The sequence below is a fragment of the Chinchilla lanigera genome, unplaced genomic scaffold (genome assembly GCF_000276665.1).
Source record: "Chinchilla lanigera isolate Chin_1 unplaced genomic scaffold, ChiLan1.0 scaffold00062, whole genome shotgun sequence".
NCBI lineage: Eukaryota > Metazoa > Chordata > Mammalia > Rodentia > Chinchillidae > Chinchilla > Chinchilla lanigera.
The window spans coordinates 11691702-11714858 of record NW_004955463.1 but is presented as its reverse complement, the minus strand read 5'-3'; the positions used below and the strand labels follow the sequence as shown (position 1 = coordinate 11714858).

The 23157-nt window shown below is 41.7% G+C and overlaps 1 protein-coding gene across 1 annotated transcript in view; it reads right to left on the bottom strand.

Moving 5' to 3' along the window:
- Unc5d (unc-5 netrin receptor D) overlaps positions 1–23157 on the bottom strand; it is a 380937-nt gene that overhangs the window by 70242 nt on the left and 287538 nt on the right. The window contains exons 11-12 of the mRNA XM_013521490.1: positions 18843–18875; positions 2647–2832 (exon numbers count right to left, since the gene is read on the bottom strand). Of these exons, the coding sequence (XP_013376944.1) occupies positions 2647–2832; positions 18843–18875 (219 nt within the window). The remainder of the gene's footprint in view (positions 1–2646; positions 2833–18842; positions 18876–23157) is intronic.

The window sequence follows — 23157 nt, the reverse complement described above, 5'->3', positions numbered from 1 at the left end:
TTGGGGCCTGACAAAATGCTTAAAGTATGATATTTTTGAAAATGTTGCAATTTTGGGCCATATTGTATTAGCGGCTATTGTGTTTCCATTTTCATAATTTGCAATGATGCCAGCAGGAAATCTATAACCCTGCCTTTCTCCACATTTTGTTTGGATGTTCTAAGAATCTGCAGTCATAGAAAAGATGCACAGATGAGATGAAATAACACTGTAGATCTAAAGACTCCGTGATGGTGCCTGAGGTTTCCATGCTTCAGGCCACAGGGCCAAGACAAAAGCACCGATGAGACTCTGTGCTTTTCAAAAGAACCACAATGACTTCTATAGGTCCTGACCTTGCTCTTGTGTATGGTCTTCCAGACAAGAAGTGGGACCAGAGAGCCATTTTACAACTGAAAAGAGTTTCATTGGAGACGTCAAAATTTTATCCCAAAGTCTCTTGGCTATTTGATGTCAAGTTCTAACCTTCTGAGACTTAATTTTTCCCTACTTTTGAAAGGCCCTCTTCGCTTATGCAAAGCCAAGAAGCAAAAATATTTCCTATATTTAGACAGCACAGGCATGGAAAATACCCGAGTAAACAAAAGTGAACATGTCAGAGTCTACAGTTCAAGAGTACCAGCAGCTACTTTGACAGAAGTCTGATCAGCGACAGTCACCCACCCCTGTTCTTTCCAATACATCTTGGAAATCAATTTTCAAGTCCGTGGTCAACTCTAAATATGACATTCATTTATATTCTGTCTGTGTCTCTCTGTGCCTGTCTCTCTCTGTCTCTATCTCTCTCTGTAGTGCTGAGATGGAACCCAGGGCCTCCAGTATACTAGTCAAGCATACTAGAGTACTAGTATACTAGTGTATACTAGTATACTAGTGTACTTGACTGGTATACTAGTCAAGTGTTCTACCAGCCCATGACATTCTGTTTAACAGCCTTCCTATTCCCCTTCCTGGGGTCCTGGGTATATTGCTGAAGATGGATCTCTAAGGTTTAGAAGTCAAAGTCAACCACCATTGCTGTGAAATTCAGCATCACAATGAATATAGAGAGTAGCAGTTACCAAAGGTTTTCCCTTCTCTCTCTAGTTCTGTCAGATTCTTGGCCAAAAATTTAAAAAAAATGGTCTGGTAACTTGGAAAGGCAATATATTCTCTTAGAGATCACAGTACACACAGGGTCAGAAATGCACCTCCCTAAGGAGACGCAATTAAACTTATATAAACTAGTGTCCTCCAGCCTGCTGTTTGGTGCTCTGTCCAGCATGCTGGCATGTTATGCTAAGGTGAGAGGAAATTACCTCCTTCTACAACTACATTCATTACATTTGTGACCACTCCCCATATGCCAAGGTCTTACCCACATTATTCTAGGTAATTTCATTCTCCTAGTATATTTATTTTATAGCTATAAAAACTGTGACTCCAGGATAATTGATTAAATAGTTAACACAGAAGGTTTAGACTCAAAATTAACTGACATTAAAATCTGTGCACTTATGTGTAACACTGTCTCTCACACTATCTAATGTCGTTCTTCTGTTTTCAAGTGTTTATGACACTGACATCTTATTATTTGATGGAAATATATTTCTAGTTTCCTATGTAGTGTAAAAATCAGCTCTTCACTGGATTTATAACAAATTAAAATCACATATGTTCAACTAGATACTGGAATCCAGAATAGGCACTGGTCTGGAAGGCCAGACCCTGAGGTGCCCGGGGGTAAACGGCAGGAGGGGAAACTCTTATGTTCTCCTGGCCATCTCTCAGTTGTGTTTTTCTTTTATTTTCTAGCAGGTCTGGATTTCCATTTCACTGGCCTGTTTACTCAGCCAGTGCTAAGCTAGATCTCTCTACCTGTGCCATAAGCATTACTGACTCACAGTAAATAGAAACAGGGGGACAATATGGACGTTTAGGGTCAGGCAGCAAACGTCATCTCGTGAAGAGTGATGGTGTCAGTTTTTCTGAAATGAAAGCCATGAATGGCTCATTCCCACCTTGCAGTCAGGAACAGATTTGGTTCATCTAAGAGAATTAAGCGATTCTGTGTTTTGAAAATGAGTATTGCTACAGTTTGACATGATAGATGCTGCTTCCCCTGCTACATAAGATTGCTTGGACCTGGTGACAGCTGAGAGGCATTTAGGCTGCAGTTTCATTTTTTCCCCTGGCTAAGTGACCCCTCATATATCTTCTAAAGTCTTTTTACTTACTTGAGATACAAGAACCCAAAATTTCGTGTAATAAATACACCTGGGAGGTTATGACCTGAGACTTCATCCTCAGCCTTGAAGTCAGTATTTTAGTTAACTAAATTAAATATGTATCTTCAAATCAGCTTTGTTAAATGAGAAAGTTGGATAATTTGTGATAAAATAACTCATTAGTCTCACTACACATCAAAGATGGAATTGCCTCATTTAAAATGCTGATAATGGTGACCTGAGATTCACTTGCCCTTGTTGTGGTGAAGGATGTCAGCAGACCGCCTGTTCGCGCTTTGGTCTATTGTGTAAAAACGATGCGGTAGCGGCTCCCAGTGCCCAGAGCTACCTTCACACAGGCCCCCAAGAACTCTGGGGTCCCTGTGCAAATGTAGTCGCTGGTCCTGAGGACGAGGTATGGGGGACCTACGCCGCTGACCTTGACGGACCGTTTTGAAGTTGAAGGTCTGGAAGCCACCTGTCAATGCAGAGGAGTCAATGACGTCCACGCCATAGTCACTCTGGCTCCGTCTGTAAAGGGTGACTCCGATGACCAAGACTGCAACGGCGACGACCGCAGCACCCAGGCCCGAATATAGAGCGATGTCGCTGGCATTCTCGATGCCTGGAAGACACAAGACGATTCCTAAATGGCCAGCAAGGGCATGGGGGCAGAGATGCACCATGGGATACAAAATGAAATGCTCTTGGATTTTTGGAGCTATCGTTCATAGGAAATGATATATGTAGCTAGCCATGAGTTGTACTCTCATTCAAACAATAATCCTGTTTTTCAAATGCCTTGTATAAATTAAAATGGTGCTAGTCAAGTATCTTAACTGCATTAAGGTAGCTTACCATGTAATAGACTCTTGCAGGGAATCAATTTTGTACAGAACATAATATTTTCCTAGTAAAAACAGACAATTCCTTAATATACATATTTTAAGAAGTCATTTACCTTTAAAGTATATTTTATACTTTACTTTCACTGAAAGAGGACAAGTTCACACAAATGACAAAGTGGGACGGCTCTGCTTGTTGATGACCGGGGCACATGCATTCGCAGACAGTGGTGTAGGGCAAGAAGTTAACCCATGGTCTATGAGTCGGGAGAAGACCAGAGCTCACGAACAGGAATTTTAGCTTTGACACAGCTCATTCAGATTCAGAGAAGATCGACAGCCTCAGTTCAGGATATATGCAATCATTGTCATATAGTGTTCATTGTGGGTGGTGAAGGTCTTGGTCCCAGGGGCTCTTATGTCCATGGTAATTACTTTCTGGCCCCAGTCAGATACTAGACTCCAACACTCTACTGTGGGGAGGACTGGTCTCTCAGAGGGCACATGCTGTTTCTCCCATACCTCTCCTACTCCATCCTATTGAATGCATGGGCAAAGCAAAAATAAAAGCGTTAGTTTGAACTTAGAATGTGGGTGTCTCCCCGCCCCCAGGATGTGCTACAGCTGCTTTTCAACTCTTTTCCAGATGTGCACTGGGTGTGCTTTACTCCTGTAGCCCATCCATAATGGCTACTGCATTTCAGCCTAGTGGATTTATCTGAGAAAACGTAACCCTAAAAGAGATGTCATCTCAGAAGGTGTGTGGAGATGGAAGGAGGCAAGAGCTAACTACATAGTTAATCTTCCTGCAGATTATGCACTAAGTTCACTTAATGGGTCCAAAAGTAATTACAATGTCACCCTGTGTTGGGCTGAGAGGATAAAATAAACCCATCATATATTTACCTTGTAATTGCATGGCACTTAAACTATGCATTCACCGCACCCTAATATGGTACTTATATTATCAAATAAGTAATACTAACCACACAGGTAAAGTGAATTTGTTTTCAACAAAGTTAGTAGACTGTAAAATAAGGTGCTACCAAATTAAAGGGTGAAGGAGGAAACCAAGCAGAATCGGTTCAGTAATAGGGCAGTAAACACATACTAATAAAAAGCAAGAGAAAGCACAACCGCCCAAAAGAAGAGTTTCTGAAAGGTCAGAGATTTATTAGACACATTTCAAAACAACAACACATGGTGAGACTCATTCAGACTTTGGTTCCAACTTCATGACCATCCAAATGAGAGAGGAATGGGGTGGGGGCTAACACTTTCACCACCAGAACCATGGGCACACTGACCAACGAATTTCCATCGGTCCACGTCCTCTGGAGGGAAGAGGGGGGCAGTCATCAGCCTACTTATGTTCCCACCCTCCCTTCACTTGGTGAAGTCCTGGGAGAGAATAACTAAACCCAGGGTAAAGAGAACGTATCAGATGTATCATGCCAGGGCACCAGGCAGGGAGGGTACTTTGGATTTGGGCTGATTACCTTTTTTCTCTTCCTCCAGTTCTTTGGGCACCACTGACTGGTGATATTACCACCCTAAAAGGTGTATCTAGCGAGAAACAGCTGCTTAGGAAATGAGCACAAAGAGGAAAAGGCTTGGGGGATGGGGATTTAGCTCAGCTTGGTAACCCCAAGTCTGCAATAGGAGTAGCGTGCATGTGAAGCTCATTTTGGCTTTCTGATGTCATGTCTTCGTCCAGAGTCTTTAGCCAGCAACTTTTAAGGTGCTCCTAGGTGGCCTGCCCACTTCTCCTTACCCTATTTGTCTCCGTGTTGCTCTTCCAGTTGCTGTGGTGCCCTCAGACAGAGACAGACTGAGTCTGCTCTCCATCCCGTGTACGATTAGCCCAATCACAGCTCTTGTACAGCCTGTTCTGTTACAGTCAGTTAGCTTGTGTCTGTCCTCTCTCATGCTGCTGGGAACAGGGCTGGGACAGTGCTGTTGGCTGACTCACTGACCTTAGTTCGATTCCCGGTACCAGAAAAAAACAACAAAAAAAGGAAAAGGCTTTTGTGTACTGAGCATAGCTGCCCTGCTGCTGAGCTGACAAGGCAGAGACAAAAACACCCTTAGCTTCCTAGGTACTAAACTATGATGGACCGGAAGCCAGCAGGATGACCAAGGCAAACAGCCCAAGCTGCAGATGAGTATAGCTTGGCAGGAGCCTAACGAGATAAAATAGAGGGGCAGGAGCATGTTGTCATTGCTCCCTGGATTCCCACTTTGCCTTTATGTGTCCACTCTTGTGCTCAGGTAACCAGAATTCTCTCTGTCCAGATACAAATCCCATCTTTAGCAAAGAATCCTACATACGACCTCAGACCCAGTCACAGTGTTTGATATGGCTCAGTATTTTCCTCTCCTAGGAAAACTTGTAGAATCCTTTAACTTAGGTCGAGAGAATGAAATACAAAATTATAAAACTTTGCAAATGAGTAGAATGACTTTGGGGTTAGGGTGGTGAAAGAAGGGAGAAAAGCCAGTATGGGGCACTGGCTGTCCACGAGGCTCACTCTGACCCTGGTAGAGCCAGGGGCCAGGGAGAGAGATTCCGAGAGAAAGAAAAGCAAAGTGGTATTGACTTTATAATAACAGTTTGTTTTGGGAACTCAAACTTCAGGATATAATAATAATTTCATTAATTCAACAAACATTTTTGAGGACCACCCAGGTAAAAGAAATGAGGATGCATGGAAGAAGTCACCAAGGCCTACATTCTTAGTCATTTAGCCATTAAAAGACAGACAGGGCCAAGGCCCTGGTAATGCAGAAGCAGCTGCAGAGCTACTCACAAATACCCAAACCCACATTTGATATCTCAAGAGATTTAATCAGACATCCTTACCCACAGAGCAAATTCCTCTAAAGTTGAATCAGTGTGCTGCTTTCTTCTTTCTCTTCTTTTTTCTTTCTTCTTTTCTCTACCTGCTTATGCTTCACCTCATTGTTTTTTCTTTTTTTCCCCTCTGTCTCATTTTCTAAGCTTTCTTTCTAAGAGCATAGTGTGGCTTTCCCTGTAAGAATTTCCACGTATTCACAAAAGTTGTAGCAATTCTCTTCTGTGTGTTCAGAACTGGCTCCAGGAGGCCCTGAAGTATAGTTCCTTATTTTCTATGTTGGCTTCATGAGAGAAGGGAGGAAGGTATGTGTGTGTGTGTGTGTGTGAGTGTGTGTGTGACAGTGTGAGTGTGTGTGTGCGTGTGCGCATTGATAACCACAGGTGCACTGGGATAGTATCTGCAGAATCATCACATGTGTGCGTATGTGTCTGTGCAAGCACACACTTGGCTCATATTAGGGTACTGGACTGCCTGAGGAAAACCACTGCCACTCATTCTCAGGAAAATTGCTCCAGCAACATGATTGCAAAGCATAGTCACTTCCTGGGGCTTGATAGCTTTCTTCACTTTCTCTCCTGCGCTTCTGATTTCAGCCCATGACTACAATGTTACCCCAAATTCAATTGTGACTAATTTACCTGGGAGGTGGATTCCTGACTGCAACAGGAGCTGGGCAGTGGTCAGTGTAATCAGCCCTCCGCACCCTGCTAGGCATCCAACACCTGTCTGTGTCTACCTCTCTGGTGCCCGTCCACATCCCTCTCCTTCATGGTTACTCTGTCCCGGCCAGTTCAGCCATCACCACCAATCTGTGACATTTAGAACTCTCGTAGACATTGCTTGGATTCTAACATCTCATTTTTGTTCACCCTTTTTATTATTAATTATTGGAATGACAGCAATTTGGTTTGGTCTCTCTAACTTCTTTCTATCCTTCAAAAGCAATACAAGCTCTATAATTTCCCACAGAACATTCCAAGTCATCGCAGACAACTATTCATTGACTGCTTGCCTGGCTTCCAACTGTGAGGAGAGAAATTTTAAAGAAACTACAGTCACCACTTTATTTTAGATGCCGTGCTATAAGAATTCCCTTGTCATTTCCATTTTTGCACACACAGGATTATCGCTATCAGCTCCCCTCCCAACACAGTGTTACTGGTTTATTTGCTCCAAGTGATTTGGAACAAAAGCACTGAAAGAGAAGGCTGTTCTTTTTGTGGGTACAGGATACTTTTCTCTGACTTTATTTCATAAATAAGGCTTTCTGTATCCATATGTTACTGATGTCTTTCCTGCCTTCTTCCTGTCTATTTTCCTCTATTCAAGAGTTACAAAAGCTTAAGGCAAAGCTTGGAAGGATTCCACATGTGGTAGAAAAAGGCTGTTGTGTACAATCCACAGGTATAAACAAAAGGAACTGAAAAAGTAAACCAAAAGAACTGATTGAATAATCTCTTGTATTCCAAATTACTCAGCAACTACTGAGGAATGTGCTTCCTGCTGGGTGGACTGCAGACCATCTGCAAAAAAGGCTGCAAAGATGAATAGAGAGCCGGAAACTGGGACCCCAAGGAGAAAATATTTATGGGCTCATTTGGCCTGGAAATAGAGTTGTAAAGTAACTTCTTCATAATCTGAATGCATAACTGGTTGTTATAAGAACAGAATACACCCACATTAGGTATTCAATGACCATTTATTTATAAGGAAGCTAGTAACCAACACTTTGCCATCTCTAACGGGGACTGAAAAGGAGGACCTGCCCTTTTATTATAGCCGTTGGGATTCCAGTTAGATATTAAAATGACCTTTCCCTACAATGAGGGTTGTTAAAAACTCAACTGTATTTCTAAGGAGACTGTGCAATCTCTTTTCAGAAACTCTCTAAAAACCACCATGACTTCATAATAGTTTTCAATTATTTTATTTTAGCATTTCGGTCAGAGTTGGTGAGAAGGACAAAATGATATTTCCAAGCCCCTTTGAATTTCATAGTTCCAGAAATAGATATTAACAATGATGCCTTTATGAATTATAATCATCTCCAGTCACTTATAATAACCAGTGTCCCCAAAAGACTCCAGAGAAGGGCTGTTTACTTGATTTGCCTTCCTCGGTTTACATGAGTCCCAGGTGCAAGACATATTACTGCTTCTTACTAATGGAACTTTAACTCAATTCCCATGTTATGAATTTAACATATATCAGATTGAAATTTATTTTGCAGGACTCAAATAAGCGATAGAGAATTAACAAAGGAGCATAGTGAGTACATGCAAAGCATTCTGCTTTATCACCTATCAGGGATTGTGGAATGACTATTGCTCCCATTGCAGAAAAAAATGCAGACGAACTTGAATCGGTATATGTAAGAGACATAGTGTTACCGAGGAATCCACGTGATAAATACTCATAGAGTGGCCCTGTAAGAGGCAAATCAATGGAAGGCTGGAAAGTCAGCTCCTGAGCTGAAGGCCAGGCAATAGCTCTCCAGCAAGCACTCTCTGCAAAGGCAGGACTGCTGGTAAAAAGAAATTTACCCAAATATTCTTTTGTGTGCTGAAATATGACATAGCAGAAGTTATTGTTAGAGTTTGTTTATTCGTGCTATCATCAAGAAGCAATATGTTTTTCTCTTAACTCAACAGAAAATAGCCATGGTCAACCATAGTAAGCAGTTTCAGTTATATCTTCCATCCTTAGAAGCTCATAACACCTTAGTGAATCAACATCTCTGTCTTTTTGATTTCTCACCTTTGGAAATCTCATGATTGCTATTGTATTTGCTGTTTCATTATTGTATTTTTTTTCCCCCCCTCCGGTACCGGGAACCGAACTCACAACCTTGCGCATGCCAGGCAGACGCTTTTGCCGCTGAGCTAAATCCCCAGCCCCGCTGTTTCATTATTGTAATTGAGACAGCAGCCAAATCTTAAAAATATACCGAGAATTGTTTAATTAACCTGGCATCATTCTAGAACTTTATACTTACTATTACCATTTACTTCTTCTGACAAACTTATAAAAATATCCTTATTTAGATGTGTAAACTAAGCCAGAAACATTACTTGTCTTGCCCAAAGCCTTATGACTGTCAAGTGCCAAACCCAGCAATCCATGCAAAAAAGTCTGGCGCCAGAAGAGTCTTTGTGATCACGCCTGTGCAGCTGTTAACCTTCCTCATCAGCTGCCTGATTACCTCTCCATAAAAGGAGGAACTCAGTAAGGAGCACTAACTTTACCCTTGGTTCTGTGTGTGACTGCAGTCTCAGCTGCCGTTTACAGACAGTGATAGAGGTTTGGTGTGTTAGCCACTTTCTCTAGGCTTCATAATTAGAAAACAGTGAAGTCAGGATCTGAATACACATCCACCTCAATCCCAACTGCTTCCCCATCTCACTCTGTTGCTTCCTTGCATCTCTGCCCTTTCCACACCTGTACCCACGTTAGTTCCCCTTGCTGAGAGAAGTCACAAACTATCCTTGCTGATATCACCAAAACTCTGACTCTGGGCCTCCTTTGCTTCTCATTTGTTATTTTATTCACATCCCATGACCAAATAACATCTTTCATCCCCACAGGTACTGGATTTTTCCCCATTGGAAAGGTGGAGAACATTCCAGGTCAGTTCGCTCCCCTACAGCTCCAAACTACTCTGTGCCTTCATACGGTTTTTTCTTTTTCTTCTCTCTGGTCCCTGAACAGCCGCCTCTCCTCTGTGTCAGGCGGCCTTTGATCCAGCCCTCTGCTGCCTCCACAGAGACATGACCTTATCTGTTATTCTCTTCTTGACCTGCATTCTAAAAAATTTCCTCCACACCTGAGCCTTGCCTTCTGCCTGCAAACGTGGTGTAGTGGCCCTCATGACCTCTCCCCTGCTCCTTCCCTCCACTTACTCACACTCCATCAGCTTCCTCAAGATGAAGTCTTTTCTCCTTAACACCTGATGAGTCCTTAGCTCTTTGTTTATGGACATGTAAGCATTTTTAAAACATTAAACATCTAATCTCTTAATACCTGTTCCCAATACCTCCAACCAGTTAACCCTTGTCACTGTTAAAAAGAAAAGTAGAAACAACACAGACAGGATTAGAAGATGCTTTAGGAAGTATAAAAATGTCGTACTATACAAAGAAAACAAAAACGCTTTCCCTCCAATTACCACTTCTACAATAAGTGACCACTTGAAAGTACTTTGTAAGTCCTGTCATGAAAAAACTGCAAATGTCCATTTTTCTTTTCTCCTTCTTTACCCTAAGGATCTACACTATACTTCCTTTCATACATATTAGATTATTTCTCATCAGAACATACGTGTGTAAGGCTTTGTGATAATTTATTTAATGGATCCCTTTGTTTTATCATATGATTTCTCTTACCCTTGAAAGTATGCTTTACCCAAACCCATGTTGTGTCCTGAAGGTCATTTACAACTGACGCTTTTTCCTTGTTCTGTAGCAATAGACAGGAGCAGCCAACCTTCCTTTTAGAAACACTGACCCTTCACCTGTTGTTTATTTTTTGACTCATAATCTTGTTATGTAGTTCAAAATGGCCTTGAGCTTGCTGCATTGCCTCAGCCTCGTGATCTTCCTACCTCAGCCTCCTGAGCGCTGGCATTCCAGGCATGTACTTTAAGGTTCAGTTGCCCCTCCAACTTGACTCTCTGATCTGGTCTTTACTTGCTGTTAGTAATTACCCTTAATTCTCCTAGTTCTAAGCATAGGCTTAAAGTTCAGTTCTTCGCTCTTTTTCCTTCCTCTGGTCTCATCTAATTGGGTAATCCCTCACATGCCGACAGTGCCAAGTACTCCCTGGCCCCTGCCCAGCCTCAGATGATCTCTCCTGTCCCATCTCATCTCTGAAGATCTGATCCTATATTTCCTTCCTGCTTTCTGGACAAAACCATGAGCACCATGTGCTAACCTCTCAAACATATCCTGTTATTTCTAGATTTCCCATTCTTACTTCCCCAGATCTTTTCTCTTCCTAAACCCTCTTTTTCTGGTACAGATGCCACCAGTGTCCAGGACTGAGGTTGAAGAATTATGCTTGATTGTATTTCACTTGCATTCCTACCCAAAGCACTAATAGCCCTCCCTGACCATATTAAAGACACCCCACAATGCCCACATTGCAGTCTCTTCTGCCAAGTTCCCCATATTCCTGGGCTTTGATCCCTGTCAATTACTTATATGTCAATGCAAAACAGTTCTTTGTCTGATACCTCCCAACAATTAGCTAGTATGTACTGAGCTCATTCCCAGGTAGACATTGTATCTTACTGCTCCAGACATTTTATGCTCTATACCACCTATATCTCAACTCCTGGTACCCATTTCTTAGCTATATGGACACCAGTCTCTGTCCAAATCTATAGACCTCTTTTTTTCTCCAAATTTGCACTCATATAAAAAGTCTTACTCTTCTGATAGCTGGCTTAATTTCAATTATTCTTCCAACATAGCCAATCAAGGTCATCTATTTTATAAAATATATCTCAATAGCAAAAATTCCCATATGTTTTAGTCCTCTTCTTAGTAATGTTGCCAGCCTTAGAAAATAAAAATATTGAAACACACTTATGTCTAAATTCCCAGGTCAACAATGAATAATTTTAGCATAAGTATTTCTTATGCAATACCAGCATTTGAGATATATTTACACTGAAAATTGTTTAATTCAGTATTTACCTGAAATTCAAGTGCAACTAGAGGTCTTACACATTTCCTGGCATTTTCATCTTTCAGCTTCCAAAGGACTATGCTTTCCTCTATCAAGTAGGGAGATGGGTTAACATGAGCAGAATCTAAGAGAATAGAATTTGAACTCCAGCCTTTGAGAAAAATACCTCACTTTATTTAATTTTTCTCTTCTGCCCACTGAAGATATAAACTCTCTAAACTGTGAGTTCTAATGAGGTGGGGAGCTGGAGCTTGTGAATTCACATTTGTAGAAAGTACCCTGGTTTGTTTGGATGCTGAAGAAATCACCTCTGAGGTATTTCCTGAGCAAAATCCCATTATGTCCATTAAGGGCAGAGTCACTTTAATCATTGAAAATGGTGCAAAAAAGGCATCCACTTATGATGGGCTAAAAATTAGGTAATAAAAAAATGGAAAATTATAAGAAAATTACCAATGTTGCACATATGTATGGGTTGAACTGATTCACAGGAAAAAAAGATTCTGAGGAACAAAATATGCAATTTGTGGGAAGTACTATACTTATGTATTTGAAAATAGCCAGCAGGAGATGAGGAAAAATGATGGACATCACCTGGGAAAAGTGCTTTAGGGAGTGGCTGGAAGATTGGCCTCAGTGCCACTAGCCTAATGCGAGTTTAGAAGGGCCTGGAAGTCTGTTGAGAATTGAAAGGAATGGCCCACAGAAAAGCAGGCTGAAGGACCTTTTTAAATTTGCACAGCCGGGGAGGCCATGTTCAAGTGTCGAGCACACATGCCACATCTTCTAAGCAGCTCTATTCCTGGTGGAGATCACAAAGGAGGGGGATCAACACTATTCCATTATCTGTAAAGGGAAAAAATGCAGAGTGGATTTTCTTCAGTGAGAAAAAGAGCATACCTATTTTTCAGACATTAGGGAGACATTCAGAGCATTCCTTGGCAAAAATGATTTCAAGCTTTGAGCTTTATCCTAGTGCCTGGTATAGATGATTATTCAAAATTGTTCCCTTACTTCTTCTTTTCTCAAATCTTTTGCTCCCTATCTTGTGATGAAATAGCAAGGAGAATACATTTTTTATTTTTCTTTCACATTTCACTGAGTTGTGATTATTTGTATAGGGCAAGCACACATTAAGTGCCTATGACACAAATGAATAAAAGTGATTATATATGAGGTGTGGTCAAAATATACAATGAATGTTTAAACAAAAAAAAATTGAAAAAAATCTTAGAAAAAATACATGATTGCCGTTAATCCCTCTGAAAACAACTCCCTCACTTTGCATACATTTCCCCCATTGTTCCTGCCAACTTCTGAAGCAGTTGTGGAAGTCCTCTTTCTTCAGTACCTTTACCAGGTGTGGTGAAACATTGGTGAATGTTGTAGCAAGTGCTATCCAACGGGAAGACAGGCTCATAAAAAGTTACAGTGTGTCCTCATCTACTTACTGGCCAGATCGGGCAGTGTGTGGCACCTGGCTTTTCCCCATAGTCAAAATGACCACTAAAGGGAAATATTTTAAACTAATTCAGGACATTGAGGCAGACATTAGTGCAAAACTAAAGATGTTCATGAAAGAGGACTTCCACAACTACTTCAGAAAGTGGCAAGAATAATGGGGTAAGTGTCTTCAAGGAAAGGGGGAGTATTCTGAGGGTATCTAATAGCAATACATCTTCAACTGTAACACATTTTTAGAAATTTAAACAGTCCCTGTTTATTTTGATCAGAAAACTTCTTGCTTTATCACTTTAACTGTAAAAGATCCAGGAAGAAGTTATACAGACTTATGAACATAATAAGTATTCACTGACCATCGATAGATGAGGCTCTGTGGTGAGCATATTAGGCAAAATGATGAAAAAGACTCTATAGTAAATACCAAGTACCATCGATGACTGAGAATTCCAGGCAGTACAAAGGCAGTCAAAGCATAGAGTAGAAATAGGGGAACAGTTTGATCCTGAGAAGTTACAGGAATAACTAACCCAGACTTGGGTGGCAGGGGACTCAAGCCTTGCCAAAGTGACACCTAACTGACATCTGAAGGAAGAATTAATAACCAGATTAAGGGATGGTGCAAGAACATACTTTTTAGGCAGGAGTGAAAGAACGGATAACGAACGCCATGAATAGCAACATGCCCAAGAGTTATTTGGAGAACTAACAAGCTTTGCTTGGCTGAAGAGAAAGCAATGATGAGATCTAGAAAGGAAAATAATTAGTGGTTAAGCTGACCAAGAGAACAGGATACTATTAGGAGGAGAAAGCTGGGTCCAGATCATACATAGAGTAAGGACTCTGGACTTCATCCTAAGAACAAAGGTGAGCTCCTGAGAGACAAAAAGGTGATGTGATTAGAATTTAGGTTTTAGAAAAATCAGATAAATTGATGCAGCACAAGACTGGACACAGGGAGATGGCTGTAGGAGTTCTGTCTAGGAAAATGGCCTGATGTTTTAAACTTCTCTTTAGGAAGGATTGAGGCCTGGGGATTTAGTGCAGCAGCACAGTGCCCGCTTGGCAAGTGCAAGGTCATGAGTTCGATTCCTGGTACCAGAGAAAAAAACAAAAACAAAAACAAAAACAAAAACAAAAAAAATTAAGGATTTTTCTGGATTTTCTCTCACTGGGGTGGTATTGCTTTTGTTTCTCCCCCATAGTGACCCATGGTCTCCTCTATATCCAAGTGTTAGGGCCCTGCAGGCTCTCCTTTGAGATCTTTTTCATCATTCATACTCATTACCCAGTGATCTCATCTAACCTAGTAGTTTTCAGTATCATCCGGACACTGACAAGCTCCAAATTAATGTCACTAGCTAGCCCAGCCCTCTGCCCTTCAGACTCATATATTCAACTGCCTACCCAACCTTCCCATTTAGAGATTTAACAGGTCTCTCAAACTGAACTCTTGATTCTGCCTCAAGGTTCCCCCATGGCAGCGCTAACCTGTGGCACAGCCAAATATTTGGAATCACCTGAAACACTTTTTTGTCTCCTACTTGACACCCAACCCACTAGCAAATCCTTCTGCATCTTCAGAGGATCAGGCATTTTCTTTAACAATTCTTACTGTTACTCTTTGTGCCAAGTACAATCATCTTTAACCTAGGTTATTCCAGCAGCCTAGATATCGTACCAGATGATTGTCAGAATAGATGATTGTAACAGATCCCTTTGCTTCTGCATTGTTCCTCCACAGGCTTCTGCTCAACGGAGCAGTTAGTTTGCCCTTCAAAATGTTAGCTCCTGTCACTCTGAATAAAGACCTCAGAATCTTCCCCTCTTTCTCAGAGGAAAGACCAAATCCTTAGCTTGGCCTGTGACACCCTATGCCCTGTATTCTTACCCACTCCTCTGCCCTTAGCTCTCACTGTTCTCCCTCTTGGCACTCTGTCCCAAGTATCCTGGCCTCCTTTAACGTCCCTCAGACCTTGAGCAAGCTCTCATCACATAACTTTGGCACCTTGCTATTTCCTTTGCCTTGAGTACTTGCTCCCCAGACACCCAGAGTTTCATTTCTTTCCTTCTTTCTTAGGTCTCTTTTCAAGTGTAATTTTACTAGGCATCATCTCTGAACATCTTCCACCAAAAAAGTGCCCCTTCCACCTTCTCTAAACCCCTAACCCTATTGTATCTCTCTACACTGTGCTTTATACCATCTCCATGGCACTCAGGGCTGTGCATGTTCTGCCTTGTTCATTTATTCCACCTCTCCTCACTGAAACCCTGAGCCTTAGGAAAGTAGGAACTGTGTGTGTTATGCTGAGGGCTGATGCTCCATGCCCCTGAACATCTTTTAATGTACAGTAAGCACACAGTAAATAACTTGAATGAACACAGGGAGGGATTTCAACGCAGCACAGATGGGAAGAAGCAGATGCACTTGATATCTTTTTGGTACAATGATCAGATTGTGATAATTTCTCAGGTACTGAGCAGAAGGGAGATGAAGACAGAGGGGAGTAGGAGGCTATCAAGTGCTGACCCAAACCAACCAAATGGATGGTAAACCATTCGCTGAAATAGAGAAGATGGGAACAATAGATTAGTGACAGGGACAGGGCAGGACAAATACAATTTTGAAGTTCAGATGAAGGTTATGAGAACATATTCAACTGAAGATGTTGTGGAGGTAGTGGACTCTGGAACTACTAATTGGATTCATGCTGAGCATTCATCTCTGTTAGTACAGAACAACTACGTGGGGAGGAGATGAGGAGCGAACACATAGAGCTGAGTTATTTTTAAGAGGAAAGCTCAATCCTGTTAGCTCACCCCTCAGGTGAACATGGCCAATCAGCCACCCCTCAGGAGCGCTCAGCCCCGTCAGGAAAGCACATTCTCCAAGCTGCCGAGTCTCATTGTCTGATCAGAACCATTTTTCAGTCTGACTCTGGGGGTTCCTGTTTGCCATTCACAACCTACTATATTTTATTGCACCTCCTGACATTGTTACACAACATTTATTGAAAGCACATTTGATGGTAATGAAGTTTCTATTAACTATGATTAAATCTCATAAAGCACCTGAAGATAATTTAAGATGTGCAGAAGCAGAAAATGAAACATTCGGTTTACTACATTAGGAAACGTAACTGATTAAATTATCTCATTTACAATAAGTGCTTTCGTGAGCCATGCAGTGCACATATTTCCCCCAGTTTGTCATTATGATTTGGCAACAGATATCTTAAGACTTGACTTTCTGTTTTGCACCTTCCTGCAACTCAGAGCTGGGTCCTCTGGCTGCCAGGTTCTGGAAGAGAGTGCCTAACGCTCTGAGCGAGGTTTCTCATCCACCAGGCTTGGAGGGGGATCGTGTGTGCAGCTATATATAGGAGCAGGTTGTTTCTCAATTATCTTCATAATTGACTTTGATTTTGCATCAGTGATGATTCATATAGACTTAAACCAAGCTCTACTTTGACAGCACAACTGCAGCCTGAATTTGTATAATGCACTCCTAACCATGCAGCATACAGAACCCCAATCGGATTCCTCTGGGAGCCTTGTGCAATCACATTGATTCCGTTAAGGTTTTATTTTTAGGGAAACCACAAATTAAAACAGTTTAAGCGGTTCCGTTGCAGTATCCAGCAATTAAGCATGGTGCTCAGGAGCGAGAACCCCAAGTAAAAACTACTTTGGGAGTCCCTAAGGACCAGAAATAGCTTCTGTGGGGTTTATGGCTGGAAGTACAGATGTAACCAAATTAGAATGGCACAGGACTCACAAACTAAGCGTGAAATTAATTTTAAAAACACACACATGCATTTTTAAGCAACCCTTTCACTGGCCGCCAAATGGCCACCCATGATCTTGCTTTTGCTACCAGAACCATCTGATGGCCTGTACATGGGACCACAAAGAGCCAGGTGCCCATGCACTCCCCTCACCCAAGGGGCACAGGTATAGGCCAAAGGTTCAGTGACCTATTTCTTTCTTCTTTCCTCAACATATGCACACACACAAAAAAACACACACATGCATAGCCAGGTTCCCCCAACCTCCATTTTACTAAGAGTTCAAAATCAATCATGCTGGTCCTTGGGTATCAAAGATTCTGTTAAAAGCAGCTGACAGGAGAGAAACAAGAGAGTGCTTTTGTTGTTTTACAAGATTCTCAGATTCTGCAGGTAGTGGCACCATTGTTGTCTGATGCAACAGAAGGAAGGGTGAAAAGGATAGGTTTTCTGAACTTTGCTCACATGCCTCCTGATGCCTGCCCCAAGACACCAATTTCTACCTCTCCTCACATGGTCTTAATTCCTTCAGAGAAGATAGCTAATAAATGCTATTAACTCTCCCAAGTGCTTTGAATTTTAATGCCCTTGGATTTAAAAGATCAAAAGTCATTCATTTTATCCTGAAATGAGAGCAACTGGGCGGTGACATCTTTCACAAGCTTTACAAACCAAACCAGCTGAGCAGCTGTCCAACTGCCCTAGTGATAACAGCTGATTGCTGATGCCTTACATCTTGAGACACCTTATATCTGAGTGTATTAACAGATAGATTCTTAGCAATAACCCCCACTGGGGATCCTAATTCAGTTGTTCTGATATACAGTATATTTAATGGGTTCACACCACATCCCAAGATTTTGATGCATGTGGTTTTTGATCCACTTTTTTTTTTCTTGGTTCTGGGGATTGACCCAGGACCTTTGCACTGAGCCACACCCGTGTGTGTGTGTGTGTGTGTGTGTGTGCGTGTGTGTGTGTGCCTGCATGTGTGTGTGTGTGTGTGTGTGTGTGTGTGTGTGTGTATTTTTTGAGACAAAGTCATGTTAAATTGCCAAGTTGGCCAGGCTGGGCTTGAACTTGGATCTGCCTGCCTCACTATCTCAGACTGCTAGGATTATAGGCATACACCATTATGCCTGGCTTCTGATCTACTTTTTGAAGGATACTTTTCTAAGACAGTGGCTTTCAGCTTAAGTAGCACATCAGACTCACTTTGGCAACTTTGAAAACATAGGGATTCCTGAGTTCTAGTACCTTTCAGTGCAAATTCTGATTTCACTGACACAGTTTGGGACCTGGGATTTTAAAAAGGCTTCTAGGTGACTCTAAAGTAGTCAAAACTGAGGACCATAGAGTGAAATTCAAGCTGCTAATCATTTAAGTCATGTTCCTCTTTTCAAATCTACTGGATGTAAAAAGGGAAAGAACGCCAAGTCCTCTTCAGTAAGCAAGGAAGCCTGCATCTAGTGAGCATGAGCGAGCACCAGTATCAGCTCCTAATGATCTCACTGTGGAATTCTAATCTCCCCAGTTGCCATGGAGGCCATGGCAGGTGGGGTTCTGGGTTTGCTTCTACAGCTCTGCTTCCTCCTTTTCCTCCTCTGCCTCCTGCTGTTCCTTGTGCACGGAGTTGCTTGGAGTTAGGCTTTAGCCCAAAGACTGCTCTCACGAAAGTGTATGCTGACAAATATTTATTAATTTTAATGCTATAAATCTCCAGAAATAAGAATCCTAGATGACATTTGCAGAGCAGTGGACTTGTAGGCAGAAAGAATAAAGAAGAGAGATTTACTTTTGCTCTGAGGGAGGGGAGGGGTGTGCATATTTCTTTTTGATTTAAACCTCCGATAGGAGACTCCAAACTGAATGAGAAGCTCCCGAAGGGCCGGCTCTTTCATAGGAACTTCAATTCTGCTTGGTTCCTAAACAAATATAACAGTAAGGCAGCAAATATGAGAATAATTTATATTCACAAGAGGAAAAATAACTTACTTTGGGGTTTTATTTCATGAAGAGGTTTTTTATCTAAAAGAAAGAAAGAGAAAAAGAAAGTTGCATTTAATAAATTTACATGGAGCAGATATATTTCCGATATCACTTTATATCTACCTGTATAAATGTTACATTTTTCTCCTTTTTTGCAGATAATGTGGATTCTGCTGTCCACATTTTTCTTTCTAACATTTTATTTCCTTCCTTTTAAATGCTTTTCTAAGATGATTACTTTAAATATTTTATTTTCCCTCAGGTTCACTAGCATTTTGCTCGGTGGCCAGTACAAGATTCTTATCAGTATCATGAGAATGGTAAGCTTGTTCCCTACCCCTTTTTATATACAGCAAGAAGCCTGCCCAGGTAAGAGATGCAATTTCCCTATGTATGATGATAGCAAAAGAAAGCAGTGAATAAATATTTAAAGGAGCCTGCACTGGTTTGCCCCAGTTGTGGGTGATACGGAGCTCCAAAGCCTGCCTCTGTATCCATTCTCCTGGGCTCTGGATGCTGCTACAGTGGTGTTTTTAACAAATTACTTCATTTTATGTCTTCATCATCTGTTAAAAATCAGCACTATCTCCCTAGCAGATAATGAGTCAGTTTATAACCACAGTATTTAGCGGAGCCCTGGCAGATGGGATTCAGGAAGAGAAGACACGGGGCAGGACTCAGAGTCAGAGCTTGGCATGGCCATTTTTTGTCATTTCGCCCCAGTGGCCTCCATCCTCTGTCCTGTCCCATCTCCTGGCACCAACAATTGAATCTTGCATACCGATTCCATTGAGCTATGGTCCTGTTGCTTATTTGGTTTTATATCACAGTACCTCTGCTGCCCCCCACCCGCCCGGGTCCTGTCTCACGTTAACATGGAGACATTACATTGCAGAAACCCACTGCCCTTCAGACACCATGCCAAGATTCCAGAGGACAGCATGGCATTTTCCCCTATCATCGTTCTTCTCTAGGTTGCAGACGCATCACTGGAGAACTGCAAGGACAGAGGCCGTTGTTGATACAATGGCAGAGGGCTTTGCAAGATCACCTTCCACGAACTCCTGCTCTGTGTGCCTGAAGGTTAGCTCCAGGAGTGAGACTGTCATTTTGGATTATGTCTTTAACTGAATCAACTGTAGCACACTTCCCACTGAGAGCTTCACAAATACCATCCAGCTAAGTGTACTGGAACCTTTCCAGGCAGATAAATGTATGTGGCACCCACCATGGGGCTTTTCTACCTTAACCTATGCCTACATTTAATGCTGATTTTGACAGAAAAACTCTCATGGTATATAACAGCAGTGTGCTTTAAATGCAGCTGTTGTGTGTTTTGCCATCTAATTGGTTATAGAAGTAGCTTTTACAAGTGGTGCATAAATCACACATTTGCAAATGAATCATTTTTTAAAGAAAAAATGGAAGGGGAAAGAGATGGTGAAGGGTAATATTTGGCAACTCTTCCTTTAAAATGAAAACTCTCCATTAAAGACAGTAATCTGTTTCAGTTGGCATGATCATGTCAGATTTTTTGTCAGGATTTTAAACACAACACTTGCATTCTCCTTACTGCAGAGATTCAGCACCACTAGATTTCCCCAGAGCAGGTGGCTCCTGCAGAAGTCCAGATGCTAATGCGCTCACGAAGGAGAATGAAATGACTTTGGTGGGTTCAAGCTAACTTCAGTTTTGCTTATTGCAGGGTATCTGGAAGCAGTTGGCGTGGGTGCAGCAGTGCTGGCAGGCCAAGCTCAAACATCAGAGAGTGATGCATTGCTGCCACTACCCAGGAAGACACGCTGAACATCTGTCTGGAACTCTGGCTGAGCTTAACAGTATTTTCTTTCTTCTAAACCATGGGAATGGAGATTATGCCAGGTAGCAAAATAAAACTGGATTAAAACAAGTGAAAAATATGATGACTCCCTGAAAAATTTAACCTATAGCCTGGTCAAAAACCCCAGAAAAGCCAAGAAACCAAACTAGTGTTGTAGAGTGCTGTTGGGTACATCTCTAAAAGCAGAAATGGAGAACAGGGTTGAGGTGTCCAGGCTGAAGGCCCACAAAGGAACCTGGGAGGGGCATATCCTGATGCTATGGTTACTGGCAAAGTGGCAATGTGCAACTAGTGCTGACTCTCAGCCTTAGAAGTGGATCAAAATATTGAATTTTCTACATTCTTCCTGTGTGACCTCAGTGTTCTCTACGGTAAAATGGAAACAAAATACCATTTTGGGTTGGTATTGAGAATTAAGCATGATAAATATAAACCCGTGCAGCAGAAGACTAACACATCTGTCTTCAATAAATGTAATGTTAGCTAATAATATAATCCCAGTAGCTGATAATAGCCAGGGTGACTATTACGAACATCATTCATTTGGAGTGAAAAATGCCTACTTGTTGTACTGCTTGCAGAGAAGTCATAACCCCAAGTCAAAAATCCTCTACTGAATTTTGAGATACTTAAATGAAAGTCACACTTGTTTTTGGACTTGGCCAAACTTCAGTTTCCTCATATGTAAAAAGAAGGGCAGAAACCGCAAGGCTGCTAGGACTCCCCCGCTGTCGCCTGTTGTCAATCTGCAGGACAGAGCCAGGCTTGTGCCCCCAGCACTCTAAACGATGCCCTAAAGCAGAGCAAAAGGGCTGCTGCTCTATGCTAATTCTTCCTGCTGAAGTCCAGCAAGTCTTGTGCATCCAGCAGCAAACTCTTACAGAGAAAGTGGGCTGCCTCTGGGGCCCAAAAGAGCTTTAGTGCCCTGGCATCAGCATCAAACCTGGATTTTTCTGTCCAGTACTTTTGTGAAAGAAGATAACCTTGACAGCAAGCTGCAACACAGAGCATTTTCTCAACCAGAGATGTCTGATCTGACATCGGTTTACTGTGAGCACAGGGAGGACCATACACTGACCCCTCCAACTGTGTGACAACTGCCTACTCCACTCAGCATTCTGTCATTGTGTTTGCATAATTATTTCCTCACAAGGCTCAGGGCCACGCAACAGCTTGGCCTTGGTCAACCAGTTCCTCTCCACTTTAATTTTACCTCTTTTCAAAGGGCATATTCAAATGACCCCTTAGGAAATTAATCCATTAGGGCTGCGGTTCTTAATGCTGGCAACACATCAGCATCACCTGGGGAGCTTTTCAAATAAATGCGCTTGCCTGGGCCCCACTCCAGGAGATCCTGATTAATTGGGTTTTGTGTTTTTGTGATTATTGCCACTTCCTGGCAACACATCCAGGACTCTGTGTGGTCCACCATAGTCTCTGCCTCTGTAAGGGGACTTGGGGGGTATCTATGGTTCACAGGTAGGCCCAGGAGGGTCCCTTTTGCATCTTGTTGGCAGAGAAATGTTGCAATTTGGAGCTCATGGCAGCTGAGCTGTGGTTCTATTTTATATACTGAGAGGTACCTTCAGGGTGAAGGAAAATTGATAAGTAAGTGTAAATCAGGTGTAGTCTTTGTATAACTACAAGTTAAAGATTCAAATATGGTTTTTCATAGTATTTTAAATTATCATATTCTCTTTTAAATCATTTTTATTATTTACAGAGCTACTAAGCAGTTATTCCCTCCAAAATAAAAAGTATAGACAAGCACAAGGGAAAGAAAAAATCCCAACATATAGTAGTTCACCACTAACAACCATTGTTAATATTTAGTCAAACACACATTTAGGTTTTTTACTATTAATGTTGTATATAATGTTTCATATATATATGTACACATACACACAAATAGATGTATATATGCAATTAAATATGCACGTATATGCTGATAGAAATAGTAACATAAAACCACACGACATTGCCAGTTATTTGTCATTTTTAACAACACAAACATACAGCTGTCTTTTATATTTTGTTCCTGAGCCTGCTTTTGTTATTTATCACTGCAATGCAAATATCCCTTTGTGTCAGTCTGTGTCTGGGAACATATGCATCGATGTGCACACATATAAAAAGGAGGAAATGTGTGAAGGAAAGAGAGAACATCATCTACCTTTCTTTTTTGGTAGTGCTTCATTCTTTTCTAATTCTCTTTAATTTTTTTCCTTTTCTTTTTTCTGTCAATGCTCCTAAATCATTTCCACAGTATTCATTGTTCTCAGGAGCTATTTAAAACTGCATCTCTACCAACCCACCTACATGCAGCCTCGCTCTACTAGGGAACAACTGTGACCAGCTGCATGCAGCCCATATCCTGGAGACCCCAGAAAGTAGGCCCAGGGGAGAAGGCATTGCAGACAGATGGGTTCAGTCTCCAACCCACGAGGGTCCCAGGGACAACTCCTCAAAAGCTGGTTGTGA